This window comes from Taudactylus pleione, unplaced genomic scaffold (assembly GCF_031769625.1).
Source record: "Taudactylus pleione unplaced genomic scaffold, aTauple2 ptg000161l, whole genome shotgun sequence".
NCBI classification, from domain to species: domain Eukaryota; kingdom Metazoa; phylum Chordata; class Amphibia; order Anura; family Myobatrachidae; genus Taudactylus; species Taudactylus pleione.
Window position 1 is genome coordinate 100,559 of NW_028284563.1, and position 17,099 is coordinate 117,657.

Below are 17,099 nucleotides of genomic sequence, written 5' to 3' on the forward strand. Positions count from 1 at the left end.
ATTCTCAGAGTTGCCGAGGACACACCGTAAACTAAAATAAACACTTTTAGACAATAAAACTACGGAGAGGTTACATTTTGCGAGTAACTTACGCCTCCGCTGTGGGTCCTACTGCTCGGTAATTGGCTGTCGTGCTGATAAGTTCAGTTTCTTCATAGTCCTTGTTGACTCCATCTCGACGTTCTTTGGCTCGGTCTCTGTATTTCTCAGCTAGCTCTCTCTCCCGCTCAATCTCTTGCTGTCGCAATTTAGCGTAGTAGCTGCAGGTATGTTAACAGCGGTACAGAATTAAGTTTAAAGGATTATTTTACAAGGGAATCACTGCTAAAACAGAACTGTACGTTTATTATTTTTTTTTTAAATCATTACAAGTCAAAAATATAATCTGCAAAGAGCATTTGTTTCACGTGAAGGGCATACGGATGCAATCCAGAAACTCCGATTGTAAGGGCGTGCACAAAAGGAGGAGTGTTAGACAGATTGTAATAAAGTAAGAATGTGCATTGAGGTGTAAAATTAACGCCCCTATATACAGGCCCATAGACCAGCAATAGGAAACCTGATACACTTCAAGGGCAGCATGGGTGGCTCTCGAACCAAATAATCGCATATAAAGGAGGCATTTTAAGCAAGTGTTACACACTATAACGAACAACTTCAACAATAAAGTAGGAAGGAGCTGGAGGCCACAGGAAACGGACCGTAGCGGCACTTTGTAACGTCACATGATATAATTATATAGTAGCTAGCTTTAGTAGAAGCTGCCATGTCATCTGCAGAATGCCTGTTTCAGGCACCATGTAATAAAGTATATAAGTTGACAGGAGATTACCTTTTTTTCTTCCTTCTCCGAGCAGCTGGATCTTCATCCTCGTTATATTCGCGTGGCATTCTACAAGAGACAACAGTAGAGATCATCTATTGCAATGAAGGGGCAATAAGAACTGGGCTACAGATTAGGAGGCTATAATATTCCTCCAAACATGAATGTAACTAACAGTTGTACTTACTCATGGTGACGGGATTTTGTAGGGGGTGCAGAGGAAGGGGTTGAACGAGGGGTCATAAGCAGTTTACGAAAGTCTTCATTTGTCAACTTTGACCTAAAAAGAACCACAGATTATCTATAAATATTTACCAATTAATACATGTAATGAGCCACATGGGCTCGTCCTGTCACTCAACAGCAGGTGAAAAGGTATCAAGGTCATTTACATAAAGAAAAATGCACAGAATAAGACAACATTCAACGCAACAAAATACCAAATAGTATTTATGGTGATGTAAAGAGACAGAATCTAGGAGCTATACTGCCTTGCCAGGAATCCTCTGTAGTCAGTCTGGTTCAATTATTCTTCATCTACTAAATGAACCCTAGACGCCAAATTATAATAGGCTCTGATCTGCGCTAAATTAAAAATGGCAGTTTGTTATACCATTATGCCGGCTAACTCTACCACATTTGATAGATGCGGCGATTGCATAACAAGACTAAATCCTGCATTACTTCAGAGACACTGATGCAAGTGTGTTTCATATTTCATTGTGGTCTAATCTCAGGGTCAGTGGAGCGAAGTCACCTAATCCTGGGTCCCAGACCAACTAAGATCCTTCCTAGCAACTCTAGCTCTTCAAATGTAAGTAGCAGGGAATTTTGCGTTGACCCATTTACTATACAGCAGTGGTGAGCAAACTGTTGCATCCCAGCTGTGTGGAACTACACATTCCAGCATGCCCTGCCATTTTTAGAACAGAAAAACTTTGGCAGGGTATTCTGGGATGTGTAGTTCTATGGTATATGGAGTGCAGCAAGTTGCCTACCCCTGAAGCGAAGCAAAAAAAAATATGTCACACTGTGCATGTGCTACGATGGTCACATGAGGATTTATTTGCAAAGTGAGTGACAGGCAGGGACCTTTTGTGGGCGGCAAGTGGTGGTGAGGCGACTCAAATGCAGGAGGGTCACTACCGTTTGCGAGGCGATCCCGTACGCAATTGTGAAATCTCCGGCGTCTCAGTTCAGACGGTCAGTATAAGTAACCATGGCGTAACTCAGAACGTCGATAATCGACTGATCTGTGTCCGAGGCTGCGTAACGTGCGAACGCTTGGATTTGTGGAGCGGCCGGTGGGCGTCTCGATACAAATCCTGGCGGCTGTGACACTTGCATATTTTCAGACAGTCACAGCATACAAAGATGCGGTCATGACGGGATTTTTGTCCATCTTTGAATCAGGCCCTTGGTTCCCTGCTGCTAGCGAATCAGAATGCCTACTTCACGGCTCTTCTGATTAATTAACTATGTGACATTATTCACCGCATTCTTGTAGAATAAGATCACCCTTTGTCTCCTAGACATTACTATGTAAGTTACTTGTTGGATTAGGCTGAGGGATTGCTCGTGCGCTTCCGAAATTCTCTGAAAGTTATTTAATGCTAAAGCCAAGAAGCGAAACTGAGGGCAACAAGGAGCATATGTTACTTACTGGAAGGAATGAAGATCTTCCACCTCATGGCCATCAGGGGCCAGAGGATTGGAAAACAACTCACCTAAAATGATAAGGAAAGGAACATTAACATAATAAACAGCCAATAGGTTACCAAAGCGGAGGTCACACATTGCACCATTTAGGAATAAGCGTAATCTTAGAGATACTTCTGCTAAGCAGGAGCAGCAAGCGAATGGACCAAACTCGAAGACGGCCACACATTGGATTAGCCACTGTGCGGCAAGCAACATTACCACAGTGTAATGTGGCCGCAAAATGTCCACACAGGCCAATAACATTCACCTTCTGACCGCCTTTGTCAGCAAGGCCATTAATAATATGGGGCCTCATTTATCATTCACAACGAGTCATAAACCATGTTACATATGATAAATGGTGCTCCGGCCAATCAGCTCCCAACAGTCATTTTTCTAACTGATGACCGTTGGGAGCTGATTGGCTGGAGCACCATCATAAGTAACAAGGTTAATCACTCTTTGTGAGTGAAAACTCGGCAAATGAGGCCCATGATTGGCCCTTCTATGGGGCTAAACATTTTCCCATACCAGACCAACTACCCAATATTAGCTGTAATACCACAACATATGTAGTTAGCATTATATTGACAGTCCAAATGTCAACACATGAAAGTTAAATGATATAGTTAGGTTGATGTCAATACTTATGGTGTCTAGATAATGACTGTAGATAGTATGATAGGTGACAAAACATACTGAACCCCTGCTTTAGCAGCGACGTCAGAATTAAAGCAGGCTTCCAAAACCAGACAGCCTCATAGAAAGAGGAACCTGTCCCCCAAGCTTGTGGAGAATGGGAATATTCAGTGAAGTCCGCATGCCACAGGGCAGGCACGCAAGGACCCAGAAATGCCCCACTTGGTCACTGCTGAACGGTAAATAAAGGTTAGCATTGCATATATCATGCATAGGGAATTTGTATGTGTAGGGACTGATGGCTAGCAACCCTATAGTACTCCCAGTAATACAGACACTACATTACATGTCGTTATGTCTGATGGTGCATACACACGGTCAGATTTTTCTTCAGATCTGAACGATAACGATTTAAAAAATCGTTCATATCTGAAGGAAAATCTGACATATATGAACGATGAGCGTTCCCGATGGTCAGGTAACGATATCTGACATCTGATGTGTTTGCAGTCAGATTTGGACGATTCCATTCATTTTAATGTAGTCAAAAATCGTTCCTAGTTCAAATCATTGGTCTAATCGTTCAATTGTTCATCTAACAAATCTCACCATGTGTATGCTCCATGACCAAGCACAGGCTGATGTTAAGTCACCCACATTTCAGGTTACCATTTGCTGCACTAATACAGAGATGCTGCGTTCTCTCTACCCAACCACCCAGGATAATTATCCCCGCAGTAACAACTTTTTACACTGCTGGGAACCGGGACACTTAAGCTGGTACCCATTAGCCGATGTGTGTACCCAGCGACAGCAGATGCGACTGGACGCTATTTTTGGCCGCCCGTACACACTGCACGATCTGGTTTACGCCCGCCCGATATGTTGTTCCCCCACCACATCCAGAAGCATGGTGTCGTTCCTCGAATCTTCAGATTGGCCTGCACCGCAGTCCGATCTGAAGATGTAACAAACGACACACAGGAGCGCACAATAGTGCATACACACTGGGCGATATGGACGATTTGTCGTTCTGATTCATCCAACATATCGTCTGTGTACGCAGCTTTACTCCGCTAAATGAAGTGTGTGCACTGCGCTGCAGGGTGCACCAATCAGTACACACAGGGGTCGCTCCAGCTGCTGGGTGACTACAAGACCTAACATGGAGCACGGCCGACGCGCGCTGAGACTTGCAGTTCTACAAAACATAGAGAAGAGCAGCTATACTAGTGTGAACAAACAATCTTGGAAGTAAAAGTGGACTATTCACAGGGAACACATTGCCATAGATAGATAATGAGATAGATAGCAATTATAAAGCCATGTAAGCAAGTGTAAACACAGCCCCCACAATACAGTATTTGTCACAGGGACCAGACACATATACAGGGCACATAGATAACAATATTACTACTTACTGTCTCTTTCAGGCATGTTTGCAGCCTCACGTAGAACAACTGGCAACAGGAAGTGGCTGCTGCTCCGTACAGCAACAACCGGCGGAAACAGGATGTGGACACTCCGTACACCGTACAGCAACAACCGGAAACAGAAAGTGGCTACTGTTCCGTACAGTTACCTCTCCCCGGCTTCTCACTGGACGGTGGAAACGCTCACATCAGCGCCGCCCATCACAGCAATAGCGGTATCCTGATTGGCTGAGCCTCCGTCAATCGCCGCTTTTCAATAGCGCTGATTAGCTGAGCGAGGTCCTCTCCTGGTTACCAGGGGGATAGTAATGGCGGCCGCCGTGGTGAGGAGCATCGGGTCCAAGTTGAGCAGGAATGTGCGAGAGATCAGGATCCACTTGTGCCAGAGGTCTGCGGGCAGCCAGGGGGTGAGGTGAGGATGGGGGGCGATGGGGAGGTAGGAGGCCTGCACTGTGACTGCGGGGGTCACCTTCCTGGTAGCAATGTCACTGCTCACAGAGACTGTAGGGCATGCTGGGAGTTGTAGTTCCGCAGCTGGAGGTGACCTGAGACCCGTTCATGTCACTGTACTGCATGATAGTCAGTATCACTGCTGCTTCAATCTGTCATGGCCAGAACAAATGTAATTTATACTGATGTGTTAGTATAATTAGTTATATTATTATTATTATTATTATTATATTGAAAAATCTATTTTGCATAATAAAACTATGAACAGTACTAAATATATAGGGTACAAATTAAATATCAGAATAAAGTAAAATAAATGAAAAGCTAAAGAAACACGCTGGCGTCTGTTTGGTAATGCGTGCTGCAGCAATCACCTATTCCACTGCCCGGCCATTTAGTCCCTGCCTTAAGGTGCCTTCACACTTGGTGATATAATACACGATTTGCCCGATTCTGACAAATCGTGTAAAATATGTCCTAATCGTGAGTGTCTAATCACGATGCGCGTCCCTGCTGGTCGTACATCACATCTTCACATCTGCCGTGCTGTAGGGCAGATTTGCCAATCTCTGTCACGATGTACTGGAATAGTTAGGAGGCACAATTGACTGTTTTTAACACCAAATCGTGCCCACGACTGCCGGGGAGAGTTCAAGGGGAAATTGGACACGATGTCTGATTGTGAGCACATCGCCAAGTGTGTAGGCACCTTTACACCAGGTGCTGGGAGATGGTGCAAGTGCATGCCATGCTGGAGAGTTATAGTGGCGCCAGTATCCTTAACAAGTACCAAAAAGAAGCCCATTATGATGATTACATGAGTAGGAAACATACATGCAAATTGACTAGGTGTCATATAATGGCTTGGTACACTTTTAATGGCCTGTGAACAGTGTTCGGTGAAAGGTACTTATTTTAATTTAGCATTTTTAATGTTAAACTATTTTATTTACTTATGCTTTTTGTGCACTGGGGGAGGATTGCCTTGATCCAGGTCTCTCCTGTCCCAATTTGGTCCTTGCTGTTTGAGGAACCATATTGATTGTGTGAAACGCGTTGCAGTAATTCACAGTGAGCGTATTTTTTTTTTTGTCTATATGTTGCATTTTTTTCCATACCACTTCAAAACCCTTTTTCTTGTTGTGCTACTGTGAAGTTTGATTTTCACTTACAACTATTAATTATTGTGAGAAATATTTCTTCAGGATGTTTTACTATTAGATGTATGCCTGGATTTGAAACCACACTTAGCAATGTGCCCCAATACTTCGGTGTCAGAATTAACATGAGTTGCGGCACTGGATACCATATTACTCGAGTAATTTGAGATTGCTCTGGTGCGGAAACAACTGTTTCAAAACACACTGCCAATTTTGTCACTAATTACACTGTACAACAAATCAATACTTTTAATTTGTTTCCTTTCTAAAAATAGTCATACATTACTAATTTGAGGTCAAGAAAAACTAAAATGATTTCAGAATGTTTTTACTAGCTCTATTTTTTGAGCTTCACTACTTGCACTATACTGTATGTACATTAGTAATATAGTCATAGTGAAAAGCTGTTTTAAAATAATCTGATATTTTCTTGATTGAATTAAAACAACTGTTATTTATTTTCTATCAATCAATCACAAATAAGAACACAAAACGAAACAAACATACAGCATAGGAAAGTACTATGTAATATAGTGGCCTATTCATTTGGGTGCTTTCTCTTTGCTTGTCGCTTGTACTCCTCTTCTGGGGAATCTCTTGTCACTGTCCAACAGTAGTGATCACCTGCCCTGATATCTTTGTTCCATTGCTGAAATGTCTTGGTGGAATCGCTCACTATGCTTGTCACTCAGTGCACCACCGTTATCTTGTGTGGGTAATCCCGTGAATCGCATATATTTGAATAGGGGAGGGGACAAATAACTGATTCATTTAATTGGGTCATTAGGCCCCGCCCCCTCTGCGCGGAACGCAGATTGCTGGTAAGATTCTTTCCATTCTGCCCACTTCACTAGTAATACCCCTACATCGTCATAAATGGGCTATATCTCGGAACTCAGAGCTAACTGAGAGTTTTAAATGTCATATTCATTCTTTGCATGCTGAAATCAAATAGAAGTAACTATTTTCACATCGGAAACTATTTCATTGTTGTGCAGTGTTACTAGTGTCAGAACTTCACATGTCCGTATTAGTGCACATGTGTGAACTGATTAGTACACCAACTGAACCTATGGAAGTTACGAGCATGAGAGAGATCATGTGATCTCTCTCATGCAGCCGCCAAACGGTGGCAGAAGCTGACACTGTGCGTATGCGAGTTCCCCTTTGTACATAGTGGTGAGATTTTAATGAACATATCACCTGCAATATGGATACTTAATAATCGCGACAGTTCCGTGATTACTATTACATAGACCCCTTAATGCTTCAAATGTCCAGAAGATGCCAGATGCGTTGATTCTGACATGCTGGTAAACTTGCAGCAGAACACTCTCCTATGCCCCATAGTCCTGTCTGTGCACAGAACGTGACCTCCGCTGACGCGCGTTTTGCTCATAGCTTGTTCTCGCTCTCTGCCGGTCCATATATTTGCAAATGTGTAACGGGGTACTTTGCATTTTATTATGTAGGAAGCCTGTCCCATTAGTGTGCTGGGGGAATTTGTATCTTGTTTTTTCTTGTCTATTTTAACGCCTCCCTTACATGCACCTGTGATGGGTTAATACATTGATTCTAAGCAACTTCTATTCTGTGTATCATTTAAAATGTAGGACAGTATTTCTTTAGTATATTCCATGTAGTGGTATTATTTGAAAAAGGGATGGGTTTTGATGAGATTAACTATACTGTCCACTTATTTTTTTTCTTTTCCTAGAGACTTTATTGAACAGAACTATGTGGAACTGAAAAAGGCTAATCCGGAATTCCCCATACTGATTAGAGAATGCTCAGAAGTGCAGCCCAAGCTATGGGCGAGATATGGTGAGCATGTGACCAGCAGTGGGCATATCTCCATTACGTACCATTACAAGCGATTACAGTATAAAGTAGTGGCTGTTACCTACACATCGCACTCAGCATGTAAAGTTATCGGAAAGGGAAAATATATAGTGGTCATTTCAATCCAGTGCGAGTTGGGTCCTGCGAGCTGTTCTCACAGCGAACTCGCACCACAAATCACATTGGCAATTCAATAACCCGCATTGATTTTTCTGAGGAAATCTGTCAGGACACAGTGCAGAACCTCTGTTGCACTCCTCCCAATTAATAATCGTGCACTTGGAGGGGTTTAAGTAGTATAATTTGGCCTATATAGACATGTCATTTTTCAGGTGAATTTCTCTAAATAAAGGTAAACGACGTGGGGCAGGTAGGTGGAGGGAGTAAATGACGTGGGGCAGGTACGTGGAGGTGTATTGATGGGAGTGAGGTTTTTGAACTTGCAGATAAGAGGTAAGTGTTTATTCCAACTTTTTACAAACTTATATAAAAACACAAAAAAATAAAAATAAGACATTTTCTTTATCCCAGAATGGCGGAAAGACTTTAATTTGCTGAGAAACACTTTCACCGCTTTTATACCTAAATTCCGGGTCTGATCCGGAGGTTGGAACAGGAGCTCCGTCATGCGCATGTGCGAGGCCCGCATAGTGACAGTATGGGTCTCGCACCAAAGGGGGCGTGCTGTCGATGGTGATTGACAGCACACCCCCTTTGGTGGGCGTGCTGGGGGCATTGCTGCCCAGACGGAGGCGTTCCCATGGGAACGCCTTCCGTCTGGGGCCGGCCCCACTGACATCACTAGTGATGTCAGTGGGAGTGCTTTTGGCTCTGATAGAGCCAAAAGCACTCCAGGGCTTGCGGCAGCGAGACCCTACCGCAGGGTCTCGTCGCAAGCCCGATGGTCTTGACCATCTTTTTGGCCGCTCGCATAAGCTGTGGGTGGTTACCCACAGCTATGCGAGCGGCCAGGAGGCCGCTCCATTTTTAGGTAGGAGGGCCCTGATTCAGAGCGAGCGCTCTGGTCAGAGCGTCCGGCTCTGAATCAGGCCCAGGGTTCCAAACCGGATCAGACCTGGAATTTAGCCAGCGCCGACCCAGAATATTCCAAAGTTGGCGTCGTTCACACCGGAGCCGGGTCTGCAGAGACACGGCTCTTCCCGCGTGGAAGTGGACACTTGGAGATGACGTAATCTCCAAGCGCCACTGAAGTGCAGCACATGCCAGGTCATCGTGACCTGGATCTCGCCGTTTACACTGCAGGGTTTCATGGGTCATTCCCTTGTTAAACCCTGCAAGTTACTTGTGTTGGCTTGCCGGGTCACTCCTGCAGTAACCTGGGTATTAGCTCTGGTGTAAAAGGGCTATGACTTGCTATAACTTTTCAACCATTAATTAAAAAAAAAAGTGGAAAAAAATCAGCCATTTGACACTTTAAAAAAAAAAACCAGGACTTTCCTTATGGCCGCTAACAGCCTTCTATAAGGTCCTGCTCAGAGCCGTAACCAGATTTTTTGGTGCCCTGTGCCAGAGAGAGCATTGGCGGCGGCGCATCCCCCCCCCCCCCCCCCCCCCCCTCTCATTTTATTAAATGCGGACATAATATAGTGCACCTGAAAAAGGGCCCTGGCCTCATGGGGAAGGGCCAGGGAAGAGATGGGAAAGGCCAGGAATTGCAGGGGATAAAATAAGAGGAAGCTGCAAGTGAGAATGATAATAAACAGGAAAATTGATAGAGCCAAACAGTGGCCCCTGCGCTGCGGTGCCCTGTGTCATGGCACTGGTTGCATTACCCTAGTTACGGCTCTGGTCCTGCTATCTCAGTTGTCACTCTTTGGGGGCCAGAACGGTATCCCCACTTTGTCATGCTCCTTCTCCCAGGATGTTTTTTTGTAAAAAAGCTGCATAACCTCACCGCAAATTGGCATTTCTAATTGTATGTCTCAGGTGTGCACATTCATGCAATGTATGCAAGTGTCATGATACAAACTGGTTTTCACAAACTTGCTAATTGATTTGACCCCATAAAGTGAAAATGATTTAGTACAGCATTAACTCCTACATTGCTTGATTTCTGATTTCTAGCTCTGTCATCTGTTCTGTGTGACTGGGTGGCCACAGCTTCATAGCTGAGCTGCTATTACTCCCAAACTCTTCCACTTCATAATAAGAGAAATCACCGATGACTGACGGCTCTTGCAGGGCAGTCATTTGACAAACAATGCCACATTGAATGACCCTGAACCCTACAGTATGTCCCATTCTACTGCTAATGTTTGACTAAGGAAACTGCATGGATGTATGCTTGATTTTATCTACCTGTACGCAATGGTGTGGTAGAAGTGGCTAAACACCATAGCTAGAATGGGTGTTCTTATACTTTTAGCCATGTAGTGTATTTCATCTTGGAAATCTTGTGCAACTGTATTATAAGTGTATTTTTTTAGTCCATGATAAATGCAATTATTACCATTCATTCCTATTTGCTGCTTTTAAAAGGTGTTTTTAAGAAAAAAAAAAAAATTCTGAGTAGTTTACAGGGGATGTAGTCAGGAAGCCGACGGTCTAAATACTGACTGCCGGCTTCCCGACTGTCTAATACCGGAAAAGTACTAATGACAGGCGTCGAAATCCAGACTCCTGTCAGACCTACGCCGGGAGCCAAACACCCGACTTACTGAACGAAAGTAAGCCGGGCGGAGGGTTAGGTTAGGGGCTCCCAGGGGGGCTTAGGGATAGGCAGCCCCCCAGCAGACTTAGGTTTAGGCTGCGGGTAAGGGGGTGGGGGGTGGTTGTTAGGTTTAGGCACTTAGAGGGGGGAGAATTAGGTTAGCAATACTTTCCTTAATTAGCGATCGGGATATTCACTTCTGCCGGGATTTGAACCGCCTGACACCCGTTTTATAGGTATAGCCAAATATCATGGTGTAATGACATTCAGCATATGTGTCAGCGAGACTACAGTGCTCCAAGACTCTAAACTATGAAGATAGGATATTTCTACCTTCTATAATTTTTCTGAAGTAACTAAAACATACAATGTGTCCATACAGATTTCGGGAAAGAAGTTTGTCTGCCACTCAATAATCTGAAAGCTGAACAAGTCGCCAAGGCCCTTGAGTCTGTTGTGAACAGCAAGCCGTGAAGTCTTATTTATTCATCACCCTCGTAGGAGATGCGACAAGTATTTGTCTTGATGGGAATTAGGAAAAGGAAATCCTGGAAAGTAGCTGTGGACTGTGCAATTGATCCTATAACAGAAATGACGCTGTCTGTTTGAAAATCATTTAAGTTTATTAGAAAACTGTAAACACTTATTATTCATATGACATCATTAAAAGGATGTGTGAATGGAGTCCTTGTTTATCCTGCAGTCACTATCCTTCTGTTTAGGCTGCTACTTTATTCCATAGGTGAAAGTCCACTGCTGTTGTCTTTCTCCTTTTAAATAAAAAAATAAATAAAGTAGATTTGGTATACATCAGCAAATATAACCTACAGCAGGAATATTGTATAGCCCAATGGTAGACAACCTGTGGCACTACACATCCCAGCATTTCCTGCCACAGTTTTGCTATTAGGTCATACTAAAACTGTCAAGACATGATGGGCTGTGTAGTTCCACAGCAACTGGAGTGTTACAGGTTGCTAACCATGGTATAGCATGATAAAATACAGTTTTCATTTGGTCCTTCCTGCTGTAAGTGAGACCACAAGAAATGGCTGCATCTGAGAAAATCTGTAGCTTTAGACCACTGTTTAGAACTAGCTATACATACATTGATTCAGCAAGGATCGCAATTGCAAAACTGCACGCAGACAGCTTTGCAACTGCAATCTTTGCTATTATGAAAATGCAGCAGAAGGTGTACGACACCCACTGCTGCATTTGCGATCTCAACACTGTGACTGAGATCCCAGGCAAGCTGCCATTGTGACCCTTGATGGACGGCACTGGGCCTCCGGCCACCTGAGTAAGCCAGCTTGCGAGTTCAGGACACTGCGTTGATCAATGAAGATCCTGGGCTGGCCACTCCCAGAAATTGGGGTAGATACACCCCCATTTGTGGGAATGCCAGATGACCCTGCCCCTTAAATGCCTCTGCCTGCCAATCAGGCAAAAGACATTAAAGTGTCTGTGTGCGATTACACAGGGCCCATCCTGCACACTCGCAGAATGGATCTTGTACACGTGCAGATACAGAACAAAATATCTTTAGAGCCCGCACAGGAAAAAACAGAAAAAGGGTAATATTGTAGACCTCCTGGGTGTATACAAACTACACACGTAGGATGGGTGGTATATACCTCTTTGGACCAACTTATATAGTAATAATAATATTCAATGATAAAGAGAATTTCGATTTTTGAGTTGGCGGTGCTCCCCTGAGTCAGAAAGATGCAAAGTATGTAAATGTGTAGAGAAAGAAAAGAAGACTCGATGTTGGGGGCACTCAATTGTTGTATCAGTAGTAAAACTAGTGATACTAAAACTTAACTTTTAATGTGACTAAATATAAAACAGTAGGTAATTCAACAGTACATGACATACAACACAAAAGAATGTATAATATATTTTGTCCACAATATCGCTCAGATAGGTGGAACAGATTGTGCATATAGCACTATTAAATGATGTGAAAATGAGCTAAGCTGAAATAAGCTTAACTTCAGGTGAATAATAGTAAGGTACAAGAAATTCAATCGACTAAATTGTCAAATATAGGTATGTAACTAGGAAGAGATCTCCTGATGTCACATACAGCCAAACATTTGCTCACATAAGTGAGCATAAAAAATTACCAAACAATTGCTCACATAGACAGGCATGAAAAGAATCACCATACCCAGGTAATAGTGTAAATTTCTGCATTGATTCTAACACAGGCAGCAACAGACGTTTGTTATTTATAATCTGTTGATAAAAAGATCATATTATTAAACAGCACCTACGTGGTGTTAATAGGCGAAGTCCATGGATCATCGGATGCATGCAAACTTAAATGGCTGTGAATAAACTTAATACATGATGCTCAATATACATGTATCAAAATCTTTTAATCACTGTGTCACCTAAATTGGGAAGTAAGTTGCATGCAATTATTGTAAGTTAACGTTTTATACAAAAGTATATACGCTCCTGATAGTTGTTCCAAAAAGGAGCCCAGACATTTGTCTCCCCCATTTCTGCTGTCACTGTGTCATGTAACCAGAGGACACGGGATGAGAGAACGGGGTTTGGCAGCTGGTAGGAAGGAAGCAAAAGAGCACCTCTGCTGTCAGTGTGCACAAATTGTCACTCCCCTGATATCAATTGACATTGCAGGGTAGGTACAAGAGGCAGGCTGATGAGAGAGTGCGGAAGACAATTTCCATATGTATAATGGTCCCTTGATGATCACATGTGTTGAGTAGATCTACACAAGAAGTCTCAATATTAAGAGTTTTTAGCGGCAGATACACGATAATCTGGGATCAGCAGTGCACTGCTGAATCAGTCCCTGCGTTTGGAACAGTTTAATGCACATTTGTGGCAGCCATTGGAGATCCCGTACACTTGACTCAAAGGGGTAAATTTACTGAAGTGGAGATGTTGCCCATAGAAACCAATCATATTCTAATTAACATTTAACAAGCACCCTCTATGCAATCTCTAGAATATGATTGGTTGCACTTGCTATGGGCAACATCTCTACTTCTAAAACTCTCAGTTTAATAAATTTACCCCTAAGTGTTTTCGGAGTCTTAAACAGTTGCAGTTTTGTTTTTGCCCCACCTAATTGTCGTTACTCACCAGTGGGTTATTACAGCAGTTCCATATCGCTTGCACTCGTTGGTGAATATCAGGATGATCTTCATAAGATGTGGGCATTTGTAATCCAGAATGTACAAGGATGTCTTTTACCATCTAAAAGCAAAAAAATATATTTTTTTAAATTCATTAAATAAGGCATATGTTTATACTGAGTAGTTTAATAGGATGCTTTAACACTTCCAGCTCACACAGCTGATTCCTGGCATTTGCTTTCAAAATACTTTACATAACCATTTGTAGGATTAAGCAAAAGACAGGAGTGCACATCTATAAAGAAAACTGAAATCATCACTTCAAAATCCTGCTATTATCACTTCGGACCATGACCCTTTATTCATTTGAACTCCACTTCAAGTCTCAGATATATCTATTCTAATTTAATAACTTTGTGTCGGTCCGTTTGTTCCAAGTTGGCACAAATACTACTCAGTATTCTCCCCCAGGCTGTTTTCTGCGGGCGCATCACCCGGCACTTTTCTCCGCCGACCCCCGCTGTGGAACGTTGGCCTCTGAAGTGACCGGAGGTTAAAGAAGCCTCCGATCGCTTCAGAGACCAGCGTTCCCAGTGATGCACTGCGCGGGTGACGTCATCCGCGGCGTGAGGAGCCTGCCCCGCACGCCTGCTGGATCTAGTAAAGGTAAGTGCTGGGCTGGGACAAGGACCAGTCTGGGGGCACTGCATAAGGCACACTATTTAAGCCCGGGGGCACTGCATAAGGGCAAAGTTAAACTACAGGGGGCACTGCATAATGGGCACATTTGACTGAGACCTGTCGGCCTGGATTAGGTAAGGGGGATATGCAATTATGCGCACAACGGGAAAAGGGGTAAGGCCCCCACTTGGCTGGAAACAATTTCTGGGGAGAACACTGACTACTGAACCGATTTTTCATGAAATTTTGTTGTGGAAACGCCTAGAAATAACCTGCACTTTGTCTCATATCGATCCATCAAGTTGAAGCTGAGCAAAAACAAAATTTATTGACCTCATCAATACAAAAAATAGGTAATGGTACCATGCTCGTGGCTGGTATGGGGTGGGGGGTAGAGGTGCTTTAGGACCACATTCACTTAGGATCGGCTACATAGCAGTCTGCACAGGGTACACAGTGACATTGGTGTGAGTGGTGGGTGAGTAGGATTGGCTACAAAGCAGTCTGTGCACAGGGTACACAGTGACATTGGTGTGAGTGGTGGGTGAGTAGGATAGGCTACATAGCTGTCTGTGCACAGGGTACACAGTGACATTGGTGTGAGTAGGATAGGCTACATAGCAGTATGTGCACAGGGCACACTGACATTGGTGTGAGTGGTGGGTGAACAGGAGGCTACATAGTAGTCTGTGCACAGGACACACAGTGACATTGGTGTGAGTGGTGGGTGAATAGGATAGGCTACATAGCAGTCAGTGCACAGGGCACACAGTGACATTGGTGTGAGAGGTGGGTGAGTAGGAGGGGTTACATAGCAGTCTGTGCACAGGGCACACAGTTACATTGGTGTGAGAGGTGGGTGAATAGGAGAGGCTACATAGCAGTCTGTGCACAGGACACACAGTGACATTGGTGTGAGTGGTGGGTGAATAGGATAGGTTACATAGCAGTCTGTGCACAGAGCACAAAAGTGACATTGGTGTGAGTGGTGGGTGAATAGGATAGGATACATAGCAGTCTGTGCACAGGGCACACAGTGACATTGGTGTGAGTGGTGGGTGAATAGTATAGGCTACATAGCAGTCTGTGCACAGGGCACACAGTGACATTGGTGTGAGTGGTGCGTGAATAGGATAGGATACATAGCAGTCTGTGCACAGGGCACACAGTGACATTGGTGTGAGTGGTGGGTGAATAGGATAGGCTACATAGTCTGTGCACAGGGCACACAGTGACATTGGTGTGAGTGATGGGTGAGTAGGAGAGGTTACATAGTCTGTGCACAGGGCACACAGTGACATCGGTGTGAGTGATGGGTGAGTAGGAGAGGTTACATAGCAGTCTGTGCACAGGGCACACAGTGACATTGGTGTGAGTGATGGGTGAGTAGGAGAGGTTACATAGCAGTCTGTGCACAGGGCACACAGTGACAGTGGTGTGAGTGGTGGGTGAATAGGATAGGTTACATAGCAGTCTGTGAATAGGGCACACAGTGATATTGGTGTGAGTGGTGGGTGAATAGGATAGGTTACATAGCAGTCTGTGAATAGGGCACACAGTGACATTGGTGTGGGTGAAGGCGCTGCTGCCACCAGTCTGTATAGCGCGGCTGGTAACGTGGGCTACACCAGCGACTGCCCCTATGCAAAGCAATACAACTACAACACCTCAAATAAATGAAATGTTAGCAGAAGCGATTTCATTGGGGGCAAAGCTGCGGGCAACAGTCTAAAAAAAAGTAATGAAAATAGGGACATCGAAACGGTCTAAATTTCATGTGTCACATTCTTCGATTCAAATGCTTCTATACCACTGATTAAACTGTTTCTTAGTACACCTTACCACATACAAGCACTTGATTGGTGCAATATTTGTTTATTAATAGTTTTTAAATATGTAATAAGGTGAGCTATACAAGTATATATACACATTTAAAGGTAGTATCACTTTAGAGCAGGGGTAGTCAACGAATGGAGCTGTGGTTGAAATACACGATCCAGCATGCACTGCCGCAGTTTTGCTGTTAGAACATGCTGGGATGTGTAGTCCTACAGCAGTTGGAGTGCAGCACGTTGCTTGCCCCTGCTTTAGAAGATTCTCTAGCTGATGCCCATACAGACAGAAAACAGAAATAGCCTGCAATTGTCAGTATAGAGTATATATGCCGTCTAAATGGGGTGGGGGTCTACTACTTAATGGCAGCGTCTGATCAGTTCAGTGATGTTTATAATATCAATTAAAAAACTAAGAACGTTTGTGTGCGAATGGTGGATTTTATTCCATAGGTAATGTCTAAGTTTTCTAAGCGCAACTTAATCTACATAAACTATCAGTGAAAGAAAGATGACCTAAAAGCGCTCAGTAGGAGGATTGTTTGGTAATTTCCCTTTGCAGTACCCACTCGCTCATTTCAGATAATCCCGTTTTACAATAACAGCCATCTGGAGCGTTTGGTATTGAACATTCAAGGAAATTAAAGATTGAACTTCTTAAGCAGTTTATTGGTATATAAAAATTAGGCTGCCACAATGTTTAGGGGTTATAACATTTTATCACACTATTAATTTCAGGGTGATCTACAAG

At 43.6% G+C, this 17,099-nt stretch overlaps 3 protein-coding genes across 6 annotated transcripts in view; 1 reads left to right on the forward strand and 2 right to left on the reverse strand.

The window, feature by feature from the left end:
- Positions 1 to 4,755, reverse strand: part of IK (IK cytokine) — a 28,432-nt gene extending 23,677 nt beyond the window's left edge. For both annotated transcript variants that reach the window (XM_088475021.1, XM_088475020.1), the window contains exons 1-5: positions 4,585 to 4,755; positions 2,487 to 2,550; positions 1,011 to 1,103; positions 833 to 892; positions 93 to 260 (exon numbers count right to left, since the gene is read on the reverse strand). In XM_088475021.1, coding sequence (XP_088331147.1) covers positions 93 to 260; positions 833 to 892; positions 1,011 to 1,103; positions 2,487 to 2,550; positions 4,585 to 4,600 — 401 coding nt within the window. In that variant the 5' untranslated portion in view covers positions 4,601 to 4,755. The remainder of the gene's footprint in view (positions 1 to 92; positions 261 to 832; positions 893 to 1,010; positions 1,104 to 2,486; positions 2,551 to 4,584) is intronic.
- On the forward strand, positions 4,739 to 11,403 carry NDUFA2 (NADH:ubiquinone oxidoreductase subunit A2). The gene is made up of 3 exons (XM_088475026.1): positions 4,739 to 5,008; positions 7,924 to 8,030; positions 11,102 to 11,403. The coding sequence occupies exons 1-3, from the start codon at positions 4,905 to 4,907 to the stop codon at positions 11,191 to 11,193; spliced, it is 303 nt and encodes a 100-aa protein (XP_088331152.1). The 5' UTR covers positions 4,739 to 4,904; the 3' UTR covers positions 11,194 to 11,403.
- The window catches only part of TMCO6 (transmembrane and coiled-coil domains 6), a 63,052-nt gene continuing 57,274 nt past the window's right edge, over positions 11,322 to 17,099 (reverse strand). For all 3 annotated transcript variants that reach the window (XM_088475025.1, XM_088475022.1, XM_088475024.1), the window contains 2 exons: positions 13,843 to 13,956; positions 11,322 to 11,489 (listed from right to left, as the gene is read on the reverse strand). In XM_088475025.1, coding sequence (XP_088331151.1) covers positions 11,451 to 11,489; positions 13,843 to 13,956 — 153 coding nt within the window. In that variant the 3' untranslated portion in view covers positions 11,322 to 11,450. The remainder of the gene's footprint in view (positions 11,490 to 13,842; positions 13,957 to 17,099) is intronic.

Excerpts from the sequence above, each read along its gene's own strand:
- NDUFA2 (XM_088475026.1), top strand. The coding sequence starts at position 4,905 with ATGGCGGCCGCCGTGGTGAGGAGCATCGGGTCCAAGTTGAGCAGGAAT. Across the intron at positions 5,009-7,923 it reads GCGGGCAGCCAGGGGGTGAG|AGACTTTATTGAACAGAACT; the intron begins GTGAGGATGGGG and ends TTCTTTTCCTAG. Across the intron at positions 8,031-11,101 it reads CAAGCTATGGGCGAGATATG|ATTTCGGGAAAGAAGTTTGT; the intron begins GTGAGCATGTGA and ends GTGTCCATACAG.